General features: G+C 40.2%; 6 protein-coding genes across 10 annotated transcripts; 5 read left to right on the top strand and 1 right to left on the bottom strand.

The window, feature by feature from the left end:
- Window positions 1-139: 139 nt before the first annotated feature.
- LOC105275137 lies at window positions 140-1,496 on the top strand. 2 transcript variants are annotated; one of them, XM_020030304.2, is made up of 3 exons: window positions 140-272; window positions 497-808; window positions 896-1,496. In XM_020030304.2, exons 2-3 carry the CDS (start codon window positions 560-562, stop codon window positions 989-991), a joined length of 345 nt encoding a protein of 114 aa, XP_019885863.1. In that variant the 5' UTR covers window positions 140-272; window positions 497-559; the 3' UTR covers window positions 992-1,496. The 2 variants fall into 2 exon arrangements, with proteins under 2 accessions (XP_019885863.1, XP_019885864.1); XM_020030305.2 differs by lacking the exon at window positions 140-272 and adding an exon at window positions 289-405.
- An 877-nt stretch (window positions 1,497-2,373) lies between these two features.
- LOC105275136 (60S ribosomal protein L22) lies at window positions 2,374-4,073 on the top strand. Its single transcript, XM_011331794.2, has 4 exons — window positions 2,374-2,481; window positions 2,738-2,872; window positions 3,579-3,700; window positions 3,851-4,073. The coding sequence occupies exons 1-4, from the start codon at window positions 2,473-2,475 to the stop codon at window positions 3,996-3,998; spliced, it is 414 nt and encodes a 137-aa protein (XP_011330096.1). The 5' UTR covers window positions 2,374-2,472; the 3' UTR covers window positions 3,999-4,073.
- A 1,390-nt stretch (window positions 4,074-5,463) lies between these two features.
- On the top strand, window positions 5,464-8,374 carry LOC105275131 (gamma-aminobutyric acid receptor-associated protein). Its single transcript, XM_011331787.3, has 3 exons — window positions 5,464-5,845; window positions 7,286-7,483; window positions 7,566-8,374. Exons 1-3 carry the CDS (start codon window positions 5,756-5,758, stop codon window positions 7,629-7,631), a joined length of 354 nt encoding a protein of 117 aa, XP_011330089.1. The 5' UTR covers window positions 5,464-5,755; the 3' UTR covers window positions 7,632-8,374.
- A 146-nt stretch (window positions 8,375-8,520) lies between these two features.
- Window positions 8,521-11,743, top strand: LOC105275132 (putative ammonium transporter 3). Of its 2 annotated transcripts, none has more exons than XM_026969974.1 (11): window positions 8,521-8,811; window positions 8,935-9,220; window positions 9,284-9,441; window positions 9,785-9,896; window positions 9,977-10,182; window positions 10,260-10,391; window positions 10,527-10,622; window positions 10,692-10,780; window positions 10,851-10,940; window positions 11,020-11,107; window positions 11,157-11,355. In XM_026969974.1, exons 1-11 carry the CDS (start codon window positions 8,673-8,675, stop codon window positions 11,234-11,236), a joined length of 1,476 nt encoding a protein of 491 aa, XP_026825775.1. In that variant the 5' UTR covers window positions 8,521-8,672; the 3' UTR covers window positions 11,237-11,355. The 2 variants fall into 2 exon arrangements, with proteins under 2 accessions (XP_026825775.1, XP_011330091.1); XM_011331789.2 differs by having other exon boundaries at window positions 8,673-8,811; window positions 11,183-11,743.
- A 371-nt stretch (window positions 11,744-12,114) lies between these two features.
- Window positions 12,115-15,435, bottom strand: LOC105275134 (origin recognition complex subunit 4). Of its 3 annotated transcripts, none has more exons than XM_026969975.1 (6): window positions 15,296-15,435; window positions 14,742-14,997; window positions 13,505-13,831; window positions 12,930-13,427; window positions 12,711-12,863; window positions 12,115-12,634 (listed from the first exon to the last, which is right to left on the bottom strand). In XM_026969975.1, exons 2-6 carry the CDS (start codon window positions 14,952-14,954, stop codon window positions 12,473-12,475), a joined length of 1,353 nt encoding a protein of 450 aa, XP_026825776.1. In that variant the 5' UTR covers window positions 14,955-14,997; window positions 15,296-15,435; the 3' UTR covers window positions 12,115-12,472. The 3 variants fall into 3 exon arrangements, with proteins under 3 accessions (XP_026825776.1, XP_026825777.1, XP_026825778.1); XM_026969976.1 differs by having other exon boundaries at window positions 14,742-15,008; window positions 15,296-15,411; XM_026969977.1 differs by lacking the exon at window positions 15,296-15,435 and adding an exon at window positions 15,156-15,282.
- On the top strand, window positions 15,385-17,384 carry LOC105275135 (E3 ubiquitin-protein ligase RNF113A). Its single transcript, XM_011331792.3, has 6 exons — window positions 15,385-15,531; window positions 15,694-15,767; window positions 15,850-16,050; window positions 16,122-16,338; window positions 16,429-16,621; window positions 16,700-17,384. Exons 1-6 carry the CDS (start codon window positions 15,420-15,422, stop codon window positions 16,884-16,886), a joined length of 984 nt encoding a protein of 327 aa, XP_011330094.1. The 5' UTR covers window positions 15,385-15,419; the 3' UTR covers window positions 16,887-17,384.
- The last annotated feature ends 125 nt before the right edge of the window (window positions 17,385-17,509 follow it).

Raw genomic sequence — 17,509 nt, 5'->3', positions numbered from 1 at the left:
TACTCAAGTAAGTCTTATTTGATTTGAGATCGACTTGGCGAAGACGTGCTTAAGCTCATGCTTATTCCCGAATCGGCTGTTTCCGTCATATTTCTGTTGGTTCCTCCAATAGGAACATTGCATTTGAGATGCAGCTTGAAGTATCATCTATAAGTTTAATATTAGCCGTGACTGTTGCTTGTCATGTCAATATGGTAGAATTCCCTGTTTAAGGTTATTATGTGGATATGTACATTGAAAATCACATGGATGTACTTGGATCAAGCAGAAGAGTAAGTTTCAGCACAATAATTTTATAAAATAAATTATATATTCATTTTTGAACTTTATGATATCAGCAAGAGCTAATATATTGTTATTATACATCAGTTGCACTGAAGTTGCACAGATTTTTATTTGTACTTGGTAAGACATTTGCACGTTTTATTGATTTTATTATACTTTATAGTCTTGACTTGGAATAAAATATTTATTTATTGCTATTTGTAATGTTTAGTGATGTGCGAGAAGGGCTTGCTCAGTGGTCACAAGATTGCTGGCGTCAAATGTAGACTGCTTGATGATATGCATCACTGCATTGATTCATCGGAATTTGCCTTCTTCCAAGCCGCGCAAAGTGCCATCAGGAATATATTTGAGGACGGTAATTGGCGAATCTTGCAACCCATTACATGTTAGACCTCCGGCACACCAGCGCGACGCGACACGCGATGCGCGATATCGCACGTCGCGTATCGCGCATCGCGAACCGCGTCATGCTGGTCTGCCGAAGGCTTTAGTCGAAGTGATGGGGCCAGAAGAATTTCAGGTATCGATATCCTATCTAATTTATTTAATTCTTTGTATTACGTTTTTCTGGACAGCACTTCTGTCATGTGTTTGTTGTTTTTTGCAGGATGTCATAATAAGTCAAATCAATAAAAGAAAAGGAATTATAAACGACGAAAATAAGCAAGGGTTGGTTCACAATCTATGCGGAAGTACCGCTTAATGACATGTTCGCTTACGCGGGTAAATTGAGATCCCTGACGCAGGGTAAGGGAGAATTCAGCATGGAATACACGAGGTACAGTCCTTGCCTACAGGAGCTCCAGGAGAAAATCATCAGGCAGTATCAAGAATCACAGGGGATAACAGTTGCGCAAAATGATCATAGAACGAACAATTCGTTAGCAAAACTTTGCACGATTATCTTGTGAAAGTCATTTAAGTTCATGACAATGTATGTCATTATATCTCTTACCCGATATAAACCGACAAGTTATTAGTAACAAGAATAAGTAATTAACATGAATGCGAATGATTCATATTAGCTTAAATGTGATGATAAGAATGCATCGAGAAAGGGAACTGTAAATATTAGTTTACGTCAAAAACATGTGATGTAGGAACGAAATAAGTCGAAAATATAATTATTATCTACAGACTTAATAATATTTTATGTCGTATTCCTTTGGTCTTCTCCAAGAAAATGAAAATAAATAACAAAAATGAAGTAAATAAACTTGAATATCTTGTACATTTTGTATATTTCTCTTTTATATATCTCTTTCATCTAAACTGTCATTAGGTTACATTAGTAATTAATAACAAAATCATTTTTATCGCAAATTGATCCGAAAATTTCTTCTTGTTCTTCAATATTTATTACCTTGAATCTATCTAAATTTATAAGATTTTAAAACTCCATTATGACTTATAAAAATGAAATATTTTTGTTGTTGTGCACTTCGTTTCCACCAAATTATTTGTCACACATTTTGCTTAAGACGTCCTCGGACACGTCTTGGCGAAGACCATCTTATTTCGCGATATATATGTCAAATAAGATCATCTTAAATGATTATGAATACACAGGCAATAAGATTATCTTAAGTCTGTGCTTATGTGCAATAAGATTCGTTTATGAAACACATTAAGGCGTTTTACAATAAGGTCGTCTTCAACAAGGCGCGCCTCAGATTTTGCTTAAGTCTTTTCTTATTCTTCGACTATGAATCTAGAGGGCGTCTTAAGACCAAGCTTAAGGTGATCTTAAGAATAAGTTCTAACTATGAGTACGGCCCTTAGGCCGGTATTCATAGTCGGATCTTATATTTAAGACCGTCTTAAGTGTATCTTCAGATACTCCGTAGCCAATGAAATGATCTATACAACATCTGCAGATAAACTTAAGACGGTCTTAAATATAAGATCCGACTATGAATACCGGCCTTAGACTCTAAATTTAGCCAAAAAGTTCCAAAGAAATACGTGGCCAATCAACTTGCAGCTTTTCCATACGAGCTACAAGTTAATTGGCTACACGATTCTCGCATTGATTTCTCTCATCGTGGACACGAGGCTTTATAGATGACGCTTAATTCGCGACTTCTGCCACTAGAGGCAGTAGTATCGTCTTCAAATCTAGCAGATTGCCTACCTTGAACCGTTCTCTTCCTCTAGTCTTTCGTTCTTTAACCCTCCGCAAAGATGGCTCCGGTAAGTGTTGGCTCTGGCAACAGAATAATAATTCTTCAAAATCACTACAGAATTCGTTTGAAATAATATCGTCGATGGAAAGAGCGCGTTTAATTCGTTGATCGTGCTAGAAGAATCTTGCGCTTTGTCTCGAGATTATTCCGATCAAATCGGATTTGCGTCACGTGTCGATCGCTGTTTCGCGTCATCCACGCGTATTTCGGTGCAGCAATAAAATGACAATGTTATCAAAATTATTTTGTTCACTAATTTTCAGGCACCGAAGAAATCCAAAGGCCCAGCAAAGAAGCAGGTCCTCCGGGGCAAGGGACAGAAGAAGAAGGTGTCCCTGAGGTTTACAATTGACTGCACGCACCCCGTGGAGGACAATATTATGGATGTTACCAATTTTGTAAGTTGGAGATAATTATTTTATAACATTTATTTTGAATCGCCAAAAACTTCAAATTTAATTGACAATAATTTTACTCATTTTAATCTAATGCACAAAAATATTGTCCGACCATCTGACACTTGGCCAGTACAGCGCAATTTAAAATTATTGTCAATTAAATAATTATTTTAGTTATTGCAGTTGTTATGATACATTTCTCTTGATGTGAGATCATTCACGAGTCCACTTGGAAGATTTAGTCGATACCTCGATGAGTCTAACGCGAGATAACCTATTCCTTGGAATATCCTAACCTCTTCATCGTCCAGGTTAAGGGGATGCTGGAGTGACTAGGGAACTGCTTCGTGATGGTAATTGCAGTTTCGAAAATTCTCTTTATTGCTTGTGCAGAATAAAAAATCCTTTTCCACAAATAAAGTATAGATAGAAAGAAAGTCTGCTCTACAGGACTTTATATTCAAAATGGAAAAAAGTTAAAAACTTGCATTTGTCTTTTCTAACTTTTTTCCATTTTGAATATAAAGTCCTGTAGAGCGGACTTTCTTTCTATCTATACTTCATTTGTGGAAAAGGATTTTTTATTCTGCACAAGCAATAAAGAGAATTTTCGAAACTGCAATTACCATTACGAAGCAGTCCTAGTCACTCCAGTATCCCCTTAATATTTGTTTTAATTATAATGGATGTACAATATGATTTCTAGGAGAAATACCTGCAGGAAAAAATCAAGGTCAGCGGTAAGACCAATAACTTTGGCAACAATGTTGTTCTGGAGCGCAACAAGATGAAGCTCACCGTCAACAGTGACATCGACTTTTCTAAGCGGTAAGCAGTATCGCATTTTTTTAAATTATAGCCATAGAAAACGGCAAGTCTGTTTCATGAATATCGAGTCGATTGTCGAGGCGCGCCTTTCGCTGTTGCGAGCAATGGAGAGCGATATTTGCACTAATCCTGAGAACTTTGTTCCCATAGATACCTCAAGTACTTGACGAAGAAGTACTTGAAGAAGAACAAGCTGCGCGACTGGCTGCGAGTGGTATCGAAGGACAAGGAGACCTACGAATTAAGATACTTCCAGATTAACAGCCAGGAAGACGATGACGAGGACGATGCCGAGTAATCGCATTTTCTTTCGATATATGCAACTACAAACGCATATGTATATATTTCTATTAATAAAAGTACCGAAAGCTATTATATTTTTTGTTTTCTGGACCCAATATTAATGATGGATAATAAATATTGTTGATGGGAGTATTTAAATTTGTTTAATATCAAATTATGTAATATACAGAGCATAGAGTAATATTATTCCAACTACAATTCTTTTTGGCTGTATAGAACAACAAATCCTTTTCCACAATTACAATACACTTAGAAGTGCATTGTACTTGACTAGATTTTATGTTAAGGTGATCCTGGAGTGGCCAGTGAATTTCGTCGCTGCGTCTGTATTACCGGCGAAATCGGTGATTTTCCTGCATTTTTCAAGAAATATATCTTTTTATTGAATTCACAGAATGAAAAATCCTTTTCCACGATGAAAGTACACACAATAATGTAGTGTGGAAAATAGGACTTAACTTTCCAAATGGAAAAAAATCACAATTTTTTTCCATTTGGAAAGTTAAGTCCTATTTTCCACACTACATTATTGTGTGTACTTTCATCGTGGAAAAGGATTTTTCATTCTGTGAATTCAATAAAAAGATATATTTCTTGAAAAATGCAGGAAAATCACCGATTTTGCCGGTAATACAGATGACTCCAGGATCGCCTTAAAAACGGGAAAAATTTCGAAAATTACAGTTTTGTTACCGATTTGTCGCTTGCCTCGTATGATAATATGCTTATAGTATATGTATAAGGTGCGCAGTTTGTACGTACAAAATGAGACTTAAGTACAAAGAAGACAGAAGGAAAGAATATAAGGAAACTTTTAAAAGAGACTTCAGAAGTGTAGTAAAAAAGATAGGTTGGAATAATAATTGTGAGAACATGTGCATCTCTAAAATCGTAACCAAGAGTAAAAACAGAGCACAAGATTAGGTCCTTCATATCGTGCAAAGGGATTTCTTTCATCGTACAAAAGGATTTTTCATTCTGCGCAACCATTGAAAAGATTTATTTAAAAAACTCATTTGTTCGGTCGGTAATACAGACGACTCCCAAAGCTTGTCGTACGTGTCATACGACACATGAAATATTAGCCTAATTCTTTTTCAAACGGCGACAATCGTAAGCAAACGCCGAAGAAACGTGGATGGATTCATTCACTTTATATTCGTGGGCGATTCGAAATCTATCGAAGCGGGCAATAAGTCGTGACTCTCGAGAGGTCGATATCTCGAAGCGCACACGCGCGGCGACTCCCGTTTTGCGCGTAACCACGTACCTCCCATTTGCTTATTCGCACTCGTCTCCGCCTACCTCTTTCTAATTTATCCTACTTTTCGACAAAGGACTCAGTGCGCAGCAAATTTTCCATCGCGTGCGCTCCTTCTTGAATGAAATCGGCGAGATTCTCATCTCACCGAGGCACACAGACGGGAACTAATTCGTCGCGGCGGAGGGCGCTGCGTGTCGCGCGAGTGCGTATCGCAGTGACGCACGGGCGCACGGCGATGTTGTGACAGAAGTGCACTCGCGAGTCTGAGGGGGTCTCTCTGTGTTCGTCGCGTCGTCATTATTCTCGGCATTAACGCTACCGTCGTCGACTTAACGGTTAACGCTTCGACTACGACCGACCGACCGATCGGAGAAGGGACGAGAAACGGAGAAGGCACTCGAGCGCAGAGCAAAGTCGAAGTGAGCCAGGCATAACACGGGCGCAACGAGGAGTTCGCTCGCGTCGCAGTCCCCTCGTCAGCGGGGACAATGAAGTTCCAATACAAGGAGGAGCATCCGTTCGAGAAGAGGAAGGCCGAGGGCGAGAAGATCCGACGGAAATACCCCGATCGAGTGCCCGTGAGTAGCTGCCAACGGGATTCTATTTTTCCGTGCGAGATTTTTCTCTCCTCCCGTCTCCCCTCCACCCGTCGTAATTCAGGGTAATCGGCGCGACGGAAGTACGTCGGATGCGGAAAATGTCGCCGCACGCGGTGCTTCGTGCTCTCGAAATTTCGGAACAAAGCGAGAACCGCCCGACCGCGCACTTTCGCAACGTCGCATACGTTTCCCGTAGATGGCCAAGGTCGTGTTTATTCTGCGTCGCATCGCTCCTCGTGTGTCGTCGTCGTCGTCGTTGTCGTCGACGACGCGACACGACACGACGACGTCGTCTCTCGCGGAGGACCTGGGCGCTCGCCTGCTCGCCTGACGTTACGTTATGTCGCCGAAAATTACGCGATTCACGCTCCCTGCGCGTTCCTCCCTCGTGCATCCATCCCTCCGCGCGTATTGATTTGCGTTGTGCTTATAACCAACGTGTCCCGACGTGTCGCAATGCATTCGACGCTCCGCCTAGAAATCGAAAAATCGCCTGATCATTCCCGTCGCCCGTAATTATCCATGGCCCGATTTTCCTGACGTTTCTCGATCTCTCCATCTTGGTTCTCGACTTCTCGGCACGGTGGGAGCGTTGTATTGTGTACGACGATGTGCACGACCGTTTCCTATACGCCGATCAAATATTATCAATCCAGAGCTTAAATATATCTCGTCTCGCTTGAAACGCATGTAATTAAACGAGAATTTATCCGATGCATATTTCAGCGGCTATCCGTTCATCGTTCACCGATTGCGTCTACCGCGTAGAGCGTCGACTCGTGACAAAGTACTTTTGGAGCATCAATAAAGATCTAACCTCTTCGAGGAAAATTAAACGCAATGGATCTTTCATTCATTCACGATCGAGCTAGAAAAGAAATCTTTGTGTGTTTGTTGTCGCGTGCAGCTGAGTGAATCATTGGTCACGTGACATTGGTCGGCTTTACAAGAGAAAACGATCGTTCCGCGAGCCACGCACATTGGCCAGGGCCAATGACAGGACGCGCACCTCGGTTTCTGTTACTCAACAATTGGACGTGATTCAAATTGACATGGGCATGGGTGCTAGATGCATATTTGCATCTATTTGCCAGATGCTAGATTCGCCCTTGCTCCAAGCGATGAGCCAAGGATCTGAAAATTCCAATGCATATATATATACATACATATATATATATAGATTGATTTGTTTTTTTTTATAGTAATTTACAGAGATAATTTGTCTATTTATTTAATACACGTATATTTATTTACAACAACAAATATAAATATAAAATATAAATATAAAAAGAAGAAATATAAAATATAATAACATTATTGTGAATAAAATTCTGTTTTTATTACATTGTGATATAACGGAATTATGTTCTTGCACATTTCGAAGGTGTTCCATTAAAATTGGATTAACAAATGTTGTAGGTGATAGTAGAGAAGGCGCCCAAGGCAAAGATCAGTGATCTGGACAAGCAGAAATATTTGGTACCTTCTGACTTGACCGTCGGTCAGTTTTACTTTTTAATTCGTAAGAGGATTCACTTACGTCCCGAGGATGCCCTATTCTTCTTCGTCAACAACATTATTCCACCAACAAGTGCTACCATGGGTTCTCTTTATGCGGTAATTAGAACGAGCGATATCGAAAATCGCGTAGAATGCTCTGGAGTAATTCTCATTTATTTAATGCTAATTTTTTATTCAGGAACATCATGAAGAGGATTTCTTCCTATACATAGCATATAGCGATGAGAACGTGTACGGTCATTAAACCCCCGGACGAGCGAATTGCCAAGCCGACAACAAAAAGGATTCGACAACAGAAATTTAACCACCTCAACGTAGTCCTCATAGACGCTTTCGAAGAATCGTGCATACGAAATCGCATCTATCGATCACTTTGTGTGTGAAATTTTATGTCTTGACGCTACCACACTACATTTGCTTCCCCCAAAGAATTACACGATTGTCTTTTGACGATGAGAATATTTCTTGTCGACTCCATTGTCGCTCTCTCTGTCATCGCGAGAGGGCTTAGTTCACACCGTAGCGCGTAAGGGTAACAGATCTGTGCAGAATTATACGGCATATATATATATATATATATATATATATATATATATGTGGGTGTGTGTGTGTGTGTGTCGAGGCTGATCAAAGAGATAAAAAAAATGAGAGAAAAAGAAGGGAAAATCTTTGCATTGCCAAACGTTGCTAATAATATTGCTGTCACATATTATTTCACTGCACGCATTATCAGTCATAATGAAGTTCTTTGAACCGTAAAACCGTAGTTATCATACCATGAAAAAAATTGGAAGTATGGTATAAACGCAGAATTCTCTACATGAATATCGTTTTCGTCGATTTAGGTTTAGTATTATTGTATCTACGTGACTTTAACGTAATTTGATCACTAGGAAGAGCGAAGAAGGGAGATTGTTGGGTGTGCGAGGGAGGAAAAAATTTTCTGTAACAGCTAGAGGATGTAAGGTCAATAAAGAGAGGAAAGGATAAAAATATTTCATCTTTTCACGGCCCAGTGTCCTTTCCATTTTTAGCTATCTTTCTTGTCTAAAAATTAGATCACAGACGCACGTACACACTCCTCTCCCCGTTGTAGACTCGTTTGACCCGGTTACCGACAGAAGTGACGTTTTCTTTCAACATAGTGCCCGAGACTTGTTTTGTCCGTGCGCCTTAAATTTTTAACTTGTTTGTCACCGCTCTTTCCAAGAGCGTATTACGTACAGTTGAGAGACAAAGAGATCAGCAGTCAATCTCTTGTCAACGAACAGACACCTGGGATATCATGGAAGTGGCGAATTATGAAAAAAATTATACAAATGTTACAGCTGTTAATAGATATATCAGTTCGTTATACAATATCAGCCAGGAGGACAGTAACTGGATTGTCACGAGTTCCTTTATGATTCTGACAATGCAAACAGGTATAAAGAAATTTTTGCAAACTTTTGTCGTCGTCTCTGGATTTCTTTCTGTTAATTAATGTATAAAAATTGGTACGTCTTTATTATTATATATGGAAATTTATTAATCCCAAAATCCCATAGGTTTCGGAATGTTAGAGTCCGGCTGCGTGTCTCTAAAAAACGAGGTCAATATCATGATGAAGAACGTGGTCGATATAGTCCTCGGTGGTCTGACTTACTGGATCTTTGGATTCGGATTTAGCTTTGGCATGTACGAGCCCAACAATCCGCTAATTGGCATCGGTGGTCTACTCTTGGATCCACCCATCGACGATGAGTACATGGGCTCCATTTGCGCTGCGTTCTTGTTTCAATTGAGCTTCGCCACCACCTCCACGACCATCGTCAGCGGTGCTATGGCTGAGCGGTATTTATTCGGCGATTACCGACGGCGAAGATGATCTTTGTACAATTTACCTTGCGCTTTTAGATGTAACTTCAAGGCGTATTGCCTCTTTTCGTTTCTCAACACGATCGTGTACTGCCTGCCAGCCGGATGGGTATGGGGCGACCACGGCTTCCTGAACCGCATGGGAGTCGTCGATATCGCCGGCTCGGGACCAGTGCATCTGGTTGGCGGTGTTTCAGGTAATCGAGGAAGGGATGGAGTGTTTCAATTTAACCATAAAGCCAATTTATTGTCGACCGAGCTGGCAAAAATCATACAAATAGATTCACAACGTTTCGACCATCAATTTTAGTCCTCTTCAGGTGTAACATATCATAAAATCAAATTAGTCATCCTTGGCAGAAAATGACTAATAAGACATCACAAATTCACATCCGACTAGTCTGACGACAACCACTCTATTCTATAGCGTTTCATTGTTCGCGAGGCCTGCTGCATCATGAATCGATAATCAGATGAAATAATCGAAGATAAATTCGCACGACGAAACAAACACGTTAATCCATTTGTTTATTCGTGCAGCGCTCGCTTGCGCGATCATGCTTGGTCCCAGAGTAGGCAGATACGACAACGGCATCGACCCCTTACCGCTGGGATGTCCCGTCAACGCGATTATGGGATTATTTGTATTATGGTGAGACAATCGCGGATCGCCGCTTTGATTATATCGAATATAATGATAATGATAAATATTAAATAGCTGCGAGACCGTAGGTGGGGCTGGCTAGCGTTCAACAGCGGCAGTACTTATGGAGTAACCGGCGATCGGTGGAAGTACGCCGCTCGAGCGGCAGTTTCGACAATGATGGGCAGCATGGGAGGCGGTTTGGTCGGTCTAGGGTTCAGCTTGACTAATCCGAATGGCATTGATATCCTTAGCCAGATAAATGGTATCCTGGGCGCACTGGTGGCTATTACCGGTATATGTTTGACCAATAAAATAAAGAAAATATAAAAATAAAATATATAAAAAAATCTCATCACGCTGTTACGTTAGGTGGATGTTTTCTATATTCAGCCTGGGAAGCGATGGTAATTGGCATGATAGGTGGTTTTATTACGTGTATCTCGATGCCAGCGTTAGATAAAATTCGCATAGACGATCCTGTTGGAGCCGCTGCCACTCATGGTGTGTGTGTGTCAATAATTCCATTAATATCTAATTTTTTTTTCAAATCTTTTAATGTTTTATAAAACTTTAGCGGTATAAAGTTGAAATGTCTTAATGCGTTTGTGTGTTGTCCTATAATCGTTTGAGATGTAGGTGCGAGTGGTATTTGGGGAGTAGTCGCCATAGGCTTATTCGCTGACAATCCATATCCTCTCGATACTACCAGTGGAAGAAAGGGTTTGTTCAAAGGTACGTGCTAGTTTCGTGCCTATAATTTCCGTTCTAATCATCTTCATCTTAATATATAAACCCTTACAGGAGGAGGCTGGTATCTGTTAGGAGTACAAAGCTTGTCTGCACTCTGTTTATCAGCTTGGAGTTTCATCAGCTCCATCATATTATTATGGGTATGATTTAATACGTTAAATTAAAGATGAAAAATGTAAGAAGCATCTCAAGCACACGGTGCTTTTGCAGCTCATAGACAAAGTAATACCGATTAGAATGTCAGTCTACGAGGAAGTTCTCGGGGCGGATCTGGTAGAGCATAGGATACGTCATTCGCAGGTACAAATTCTTTCGTGATGCACCTCGTGCTGTCTTAAGCGATCTTCATTTTTAAATCACGAAACGTACGTGTTCGCAGATAGGTGTAAGTCGCGCTATGTCGGCACTTCGCCCGTTTACCATGGAGAAACAATTAAAGGCCGTACATCCCGTGGGCATAAATCCCGGTAAGATAAGATAAAATGATTTCTGTGTAGAAATCTCTGTGTTTAAAAGCAACGACTCGTTTATCTTTGATGCAGGTCACGATTCTTATCTTATTCGGCATAAGAGTAAAAAGTTGGAGAATTTTTTGAAATCCGAAAAACAGTCGTCGAAGAAATTGGTGAAAAAAAATTCTCAAATTCAAACGATAGCGGACTCCAAGGTGGCGGCGACGAAGCCAAAGTTTGCGTGGGTGGATTAGAGAAAGGAGCAAGAATCCATAACGAGATTTCTACTGATATGCTTCAAGTGTAAATTTATTACAAATGTATAAACATATGTACGTGCACGTTCGAATTCTGTTGCATTCTAATACACTTGAACAACGTGTGCGCGCGAAAAACCACACATTCCACAATAAATATTTAAATTTTTACCCATACGCACACATGTATTAAATAAATATTTATCGCGCGCGCGCACACACACACGCGACGCATTTACGGCAAAGAGATAAATAGATCACAGACAAACTGAATTTTAACACGATATATCGTTATATACGTGTGGCACGGATATTATGGAATAATTTTACTAATTGTTCGTTACATTCAGTAAGATGCCTATATTAATACTTGTGGAAAATAAACTATTTCCATTAAATATTTATGTTGTCTTTCCTATTCATGGCCTTATCTAGCAACGATTATGTTGAATATTTTCACGCTACTTCGTTTCTTTCTCTCTCTCTAAATATATTGGCGGAAACTTTAATTTGTATGCATACTCACAAAATACCATTTTCTTTTTCATCAGACACACTGGCACGTATTAAGGATATGTACAATTTTATTATGCTTCTAAATAATTAGTATCCTAAGATAAATTTGGTAAATTAAATTTAGAAAGTCAACTACGTGCATGGATGAATGGAAGTATCATGAGAGCGTAAGACTAGAATATCACACATTTTTGGAGGGCGTATTTAACGTATCGAAATAAGCGAAATTTCGACTATTTCTTTCAATGATTTTTTTTTGTATAATATGTTTCACTCTTTTACGGATATCGTGAATGTAAAGAGAAAATAAAAATAAAAGAGAGCTTAATTATTAATAATTTGAGGGGAGTTCAAGTATAAAACAGTTATGATTAAATTCAAATTCAAGTTTGAACCACCCTTGCACTTAACACGAAAAAAATATATGTCAGAAAATTAACATACCGTTGACTCGTCCACACTACTGTAAATAGTTCGAAGTATTTTATCTATCAGTAATAATACGAAATGCTGCAATATCTATATTCGTTCTACTAGAACACGGCTAAAACACGCTAGCTATAGTCTTATGGAACACAATAGATCGCACACCAGCTTGCAATCGTCATTATATACTGCTTGACGCCCACTGAGCAACTTCCGTGGGAAGACCTGGATATGTTTTGACAACCTCCATAACTTGCTGAGGTGTCATCGTGAATTTGTAATACTGGTACTCCTTCTCGCACTTCTTCGTGTTTTTTCCCATTGGTATCACAATTTCCAAGTTCTAGTAAATATACATCCAGCATCTGTCTTCAAGAATGTTCAACAGGAAAGATTGTATCGAAAAGTAATCGTCTTACCTTGATGCGCTCGAAGGCTTTCATGATAACCGGCTTCTGGACAGACTGTATGGAGGAATTCTGATTGACAAACTTGGCGTAACGGTTGTAGATCCTCTCGAAAGTCAGCGGTTCGCCGTCGTAAATTTCCGTCTCATGCTTCATCGATATTATCTGTAATTGCATTCAAAATGATGCATCCTTGTCATTGGTAAACGCATTAATTTTAAGAAATCGTACCAGACATATCTCCAAAATGGACAATCCCTCGAGCATCAACAACTTGTCGTCCTGCATAAAAATTTTGCTCGCCTCTACGAAGTCGTTCACTTCCAGTTTCTGATGCTTCTCGGACAACATCGAGACGACCAACGCGAGGAAATTTCGGAAGCTCCTCTCGCTCACGTCAATGTGGTACATCCTCTTCAGCAAGTTGACCATCGTGACGTTGGCGGTCAGAGTCTTGACGTATTCATTCCACATGGAGCCAAATTGCGGCTCGATTGTGCAGTCGTCGTACTGCTGCTCCACTTTGTTCACGTTCTCGTCGTCGGGTAAGCTGAGGAGATCTCGAAAGAGTTCCAGGCGATCGTCGAACGCGGACGCGGACTCCTCCGAGGACGACGTGTCGCCCGGGAACAGGAATATCAGGCGATGCGAGAATCGTGACTTGACTCGCTTCTCCAGCAATTCCGTCACGTCCAATCTGCTCGTTATTCCTAACACGCATATCGGCACCTGGAAAAAAGAATATCAAGCTTCAGGGTCTTTCTTAAGAGACATTTTGGAGAAAAGAGAAATGTTCGACCACTTACTTGCGCCGATTGAGCAACGTCAAAGAGATTGTACAACAATGTCTGCTTGTGATGTCCACAGAATAGATCGAATTCGTCAAGCACAAAGATGATCGGTTTCGAGCGCTTTTTGTCGCCCGATTTTAGACAGTCTAAGAGGAAATTTAGGTTTTCCGAGAACGCGCCGAAAACCTTATCGCCCACTACGTTCTCTAGCTGCATCTGACGAGTTATATCCTTCAGGGCTAAACGATCATCGACGTGAACTATACCGTTGAGATTTACCACTAGTGCGTTATCTTTAAATCTCTTTATAGCGAATAATTCTTTTAGGACGCTATTGACGAGCTAGAATTAATTATATATATATATATATATATATATATATATTATTGTTAATTATATAATAATGGAGGAAACAAAGATGGGAGAGTTGAGAATGGAAGCAATAAGACGAACTAGTAGATACGAAGAAAAAGCATGGAAATCGGAGAGAATAAGAGAATAGTGATAGAATGCATAAAGGAAATGGAGAGAAAGAAAAGAGAGGCGGAGGAGAGTAAATGGGAAAGGAGAAAGCAGGAATGACAAAAGAAGAGATAGTAACAAGGAGAGAAGAAGAACTACAGAAGATAACACACGAGATGATGATAAGATTGGAGAGGAAGGAAGAGGAAGCTAGGGGAAAAAAATAGAAGAATCGAAGTACAACGCAAGTTATAAAAGCATAAGAATGGAGGAGATACCAAAGTACTTGCAGGGGAAGGGGAGGAAGGAGGATAGAAGTTTAATAGCAAGATTCAGATGCGGGAACGAGATGAGGAAAAATAGGTATTGGGTGGAAGAAGAAGAAAGAGAATGCAGAATTTGGGGGGAAGGAAGGGAGGACATAGTTCATGTTTTGAAAGAATGTGGAGCTACAAAACGAGAAATATCAATAGAGGAAGTACTAAGAGAGAATGGAAGTGGATTGAAGACGATGAAAGGTGTACCAGGGGCACCAGGGAAGCGAAGAAGAAGGAAAAGGAGGAGAGAGAGAGAGAGAGAGAGAGAGAGAGAGAGAGAGAGAGAGAGAGAGAAGAGGACGAGATAGTGCAATATGAGAACTGAAATATTGTATTGTGTTGTTTATTGTTTATTATTCACAGTATATTGTTTTGGAAAGTTGAAAGGTAGAATATAATGGATAGTTGTATCAGAAGTCATCCAAAGCCGAAAGGCAAGGATTAAAATAAATAAAAAATAAATAAAATCGTACCGTTGTTTTTCCACTGCCTCTAGGTCCGATTAATAAGGCCGAGTTGCTCTCACCCATGTCAATAGTACACTTCACCAGTTCCAGCAGGTGTAGCCGCTCTTTAGCATGATGCCGGAACTTGGTCTCGGGACACATTATTCTCCGCTTCAAATACTTCCGCGTAAGCAGTATCATATTGTCCTGGAAGTCGATCATCATCTCCTTCTTGCTCATTGCTCCTCAAGTTCAATTGTCTCGAGAATGTTATTCTGGAAAACTGAAAGATACCTGGAATTAAACGTTCGCTCTTACCGAGACATTTCGCAAATCGATAATTATAAATTCCTGTAAGGTGCAATAAATTATCAATTATTTGTTTTGTTAGTGTCGTTGATACAATTGTGTTATTAATATTATCAAAACAAGTACGTTTACGTTTTATATTAATCCGATCTAAAGAAAGCACAATGTCGAGAGCATAACATGCAAAGCGTCGGAAAACATAACCCAATTATCACATGCGAGTGATGGGCTCGCCGACTTCTCGAAACGTATTTTCGCAAAGCGAGACTTACGCGAATTCTTGAGACGAGATATGCGATCAATCGAACAGCTTAATATCACCTACGTCGAGGTAAGGGGAAATAATACGCGAGAAGTGGAAAAATAATCCATCAGAGGGATGTTTACGAGACAAAGATGGATGACGCGATACACGAGCCGGAGAAGAAGAATTGCACCTTTCTGTTCAAAAGGCGGAAAAACCGGAGCAGCGCCGCGAGGAAGCGGAAAGGGGCGGACGACGATGACGGTGGGTTCGCGATAGTAATTATAATCAGTTTAGGCGTACGCCAATTATAGATATCGCGAGACCGTGAAGTGGCTCCGTCAACGTCGTACGTTTGTCAAGTTATAGGTTAGGTTGTACAGAAGTAAACAAATCTAACGGAACGTTTATTTTAATTGAATGCAGACAGCAGCGAGGATGAAACCATGGTGGTCAAGAAGGACAAGAAGCAAGGCAATCACAATCCCATGGTCCAGAGCGTGAGTGTTTCGCAGCAGTAATGTACCTAACCTATCGTACGTGTCCGAATTATTCTGATAATTTGACTTTTCGCTTTTCTAGACAAACGTAAGGAAATGCCAAGAGAAGACCAATTATGACGACAGCAGTGACGATGACGGCATAACAGTCTCTTATAAAAGTAACAGGACGGTTCTGCCAGCCGGACCGAGTGACCAAGGGGCAACGGCCATTCTCGAAACGGAAACGGAGAAAGACAAGGACGCACAAGCGTTATTTGAAAAGGCTCAAAAAATAAACGAGGTATGTCTGACAAAATGATTCATTATTAAAGCTGGAAGACTCAAATAATATGGTTCTGCCTGTGTAACCAGGAGCTAGAGGGAAAGGAGGACGATAAGATTTACAGAGGCTTGAATAATTACGCGCAATATTATAAAAAGAAAGATACCGCAGCGGGAAACGCGTCCAGCGGAATGGTGCGTAAGGGACCAATCAGAGCACCGTCTAATCTCAGGGCGACGGTGAGATGGGACTATCAGCCCGATATCTGCAAGGATTACAAGGAAACTGGTTTCTGCGGGTTTGGAGGTACACGATGTCGCGATTTCCTCTTTGCAATCGCAGCAAAAAAACTGCTTGCAAAAGTGGCATTAACGAGCGTTCTCTTATTTTGTACAGACAGCTGCAAGTTCCTTCACGATCGATCGGATTACAAATTGGGGTGGCAATTGGAGAGAGAAGCCGCCAGTGGAGAGTACAACAACAGCGGGGATGAGGATGATAAGAAATACGAGATTGACAGCGATGAGGACAACTTGCCGTTCAAATGTTTCATTTGCAGAGACAGCTTCACGGATCCCGTTATTACCAAGTGCGTATCATTAAAGTTATCGTTAAGCTTTAATACGAAAAATTATTTTAACGAAGACTAATCTGCCCTTTGTTCCAGATGCAAGCATTATTTTTGCGAGAAGTGTGCCCTGGAACGGTACAAGAAGAGCACGCGGTGTTACATTTGCAACGCTCAAACTAACGGCATTTTTAATCCCGCGAAGGAGCTCATCGCGCGCACTAAGATGGAGGAAAAGGAGAAGGAGGCAACCGAAGTGACGAGCGAGGATTCTGACGAGGATTAATAATAATCTATGTTATCTTTGTGCTTCTCTGCATACAATTTTGTAATAAATAATATATCATGTATATATAGTAACCACTGGCGGATCCTGGGGGGTGGTTTTCGGGTTCCCCCCCCTCCCTCCAAATAAAGAAATCAGTTTTGCTGAATTTGTTTGAAAAAATTTATCAAAAATAAAATGGGATCAGAAGTGTCACCACGTCCTTGTTGATCCTGAAGTAAAAGCTAAGCGTGATACTAGAAAAATATTAAATCAAATAATTTTGTCAACCCCCCCCCCCCCCATTATCGACATCAGGATCCGTTAGTGATAGTAACAATATATATATTTCAAAGATTGCTTCGGAATGTCGTCGAAGCTTATAGACTCTGCGGAATGATCGTTAATGGTAAGTCGTTTGAGAAACTCCGAAATTCTACCTTTCCTCATTTTTCGAGCAGCAGAAATTTTTCGACATGTATTGAGGATTTATAATACAAATATAACAAGTCAATAGTATGAAAATTATTCGCGACAATTTCCTATATGTTGGTATCACCATACTTAATACATTCCAGATTTCAATATATTGACGTGTATGCTTGAGATAGAAAAATGCCACTCTTAACGTACTCGTTAAGTAT

This window comes from Ooceraea biroi, chromosome 5 (genome assembly GCF_003672135.1).
Source record: "Ooceraea biroi isolate clonal line C1 chromosome 5, Obir_v5.4, whole genome shotgun sequence".
NCBI classification, from domain to species: domain Eukaryota; kingdom Metazoa; phylum Arthropoda; class Insecta; order Hymenoptera; family Formicidae; genus Ooceraea; species Ooceraea biroi.
This window is presented reverse-complemented; position numbering and strand designations above follow the sequence as displayed.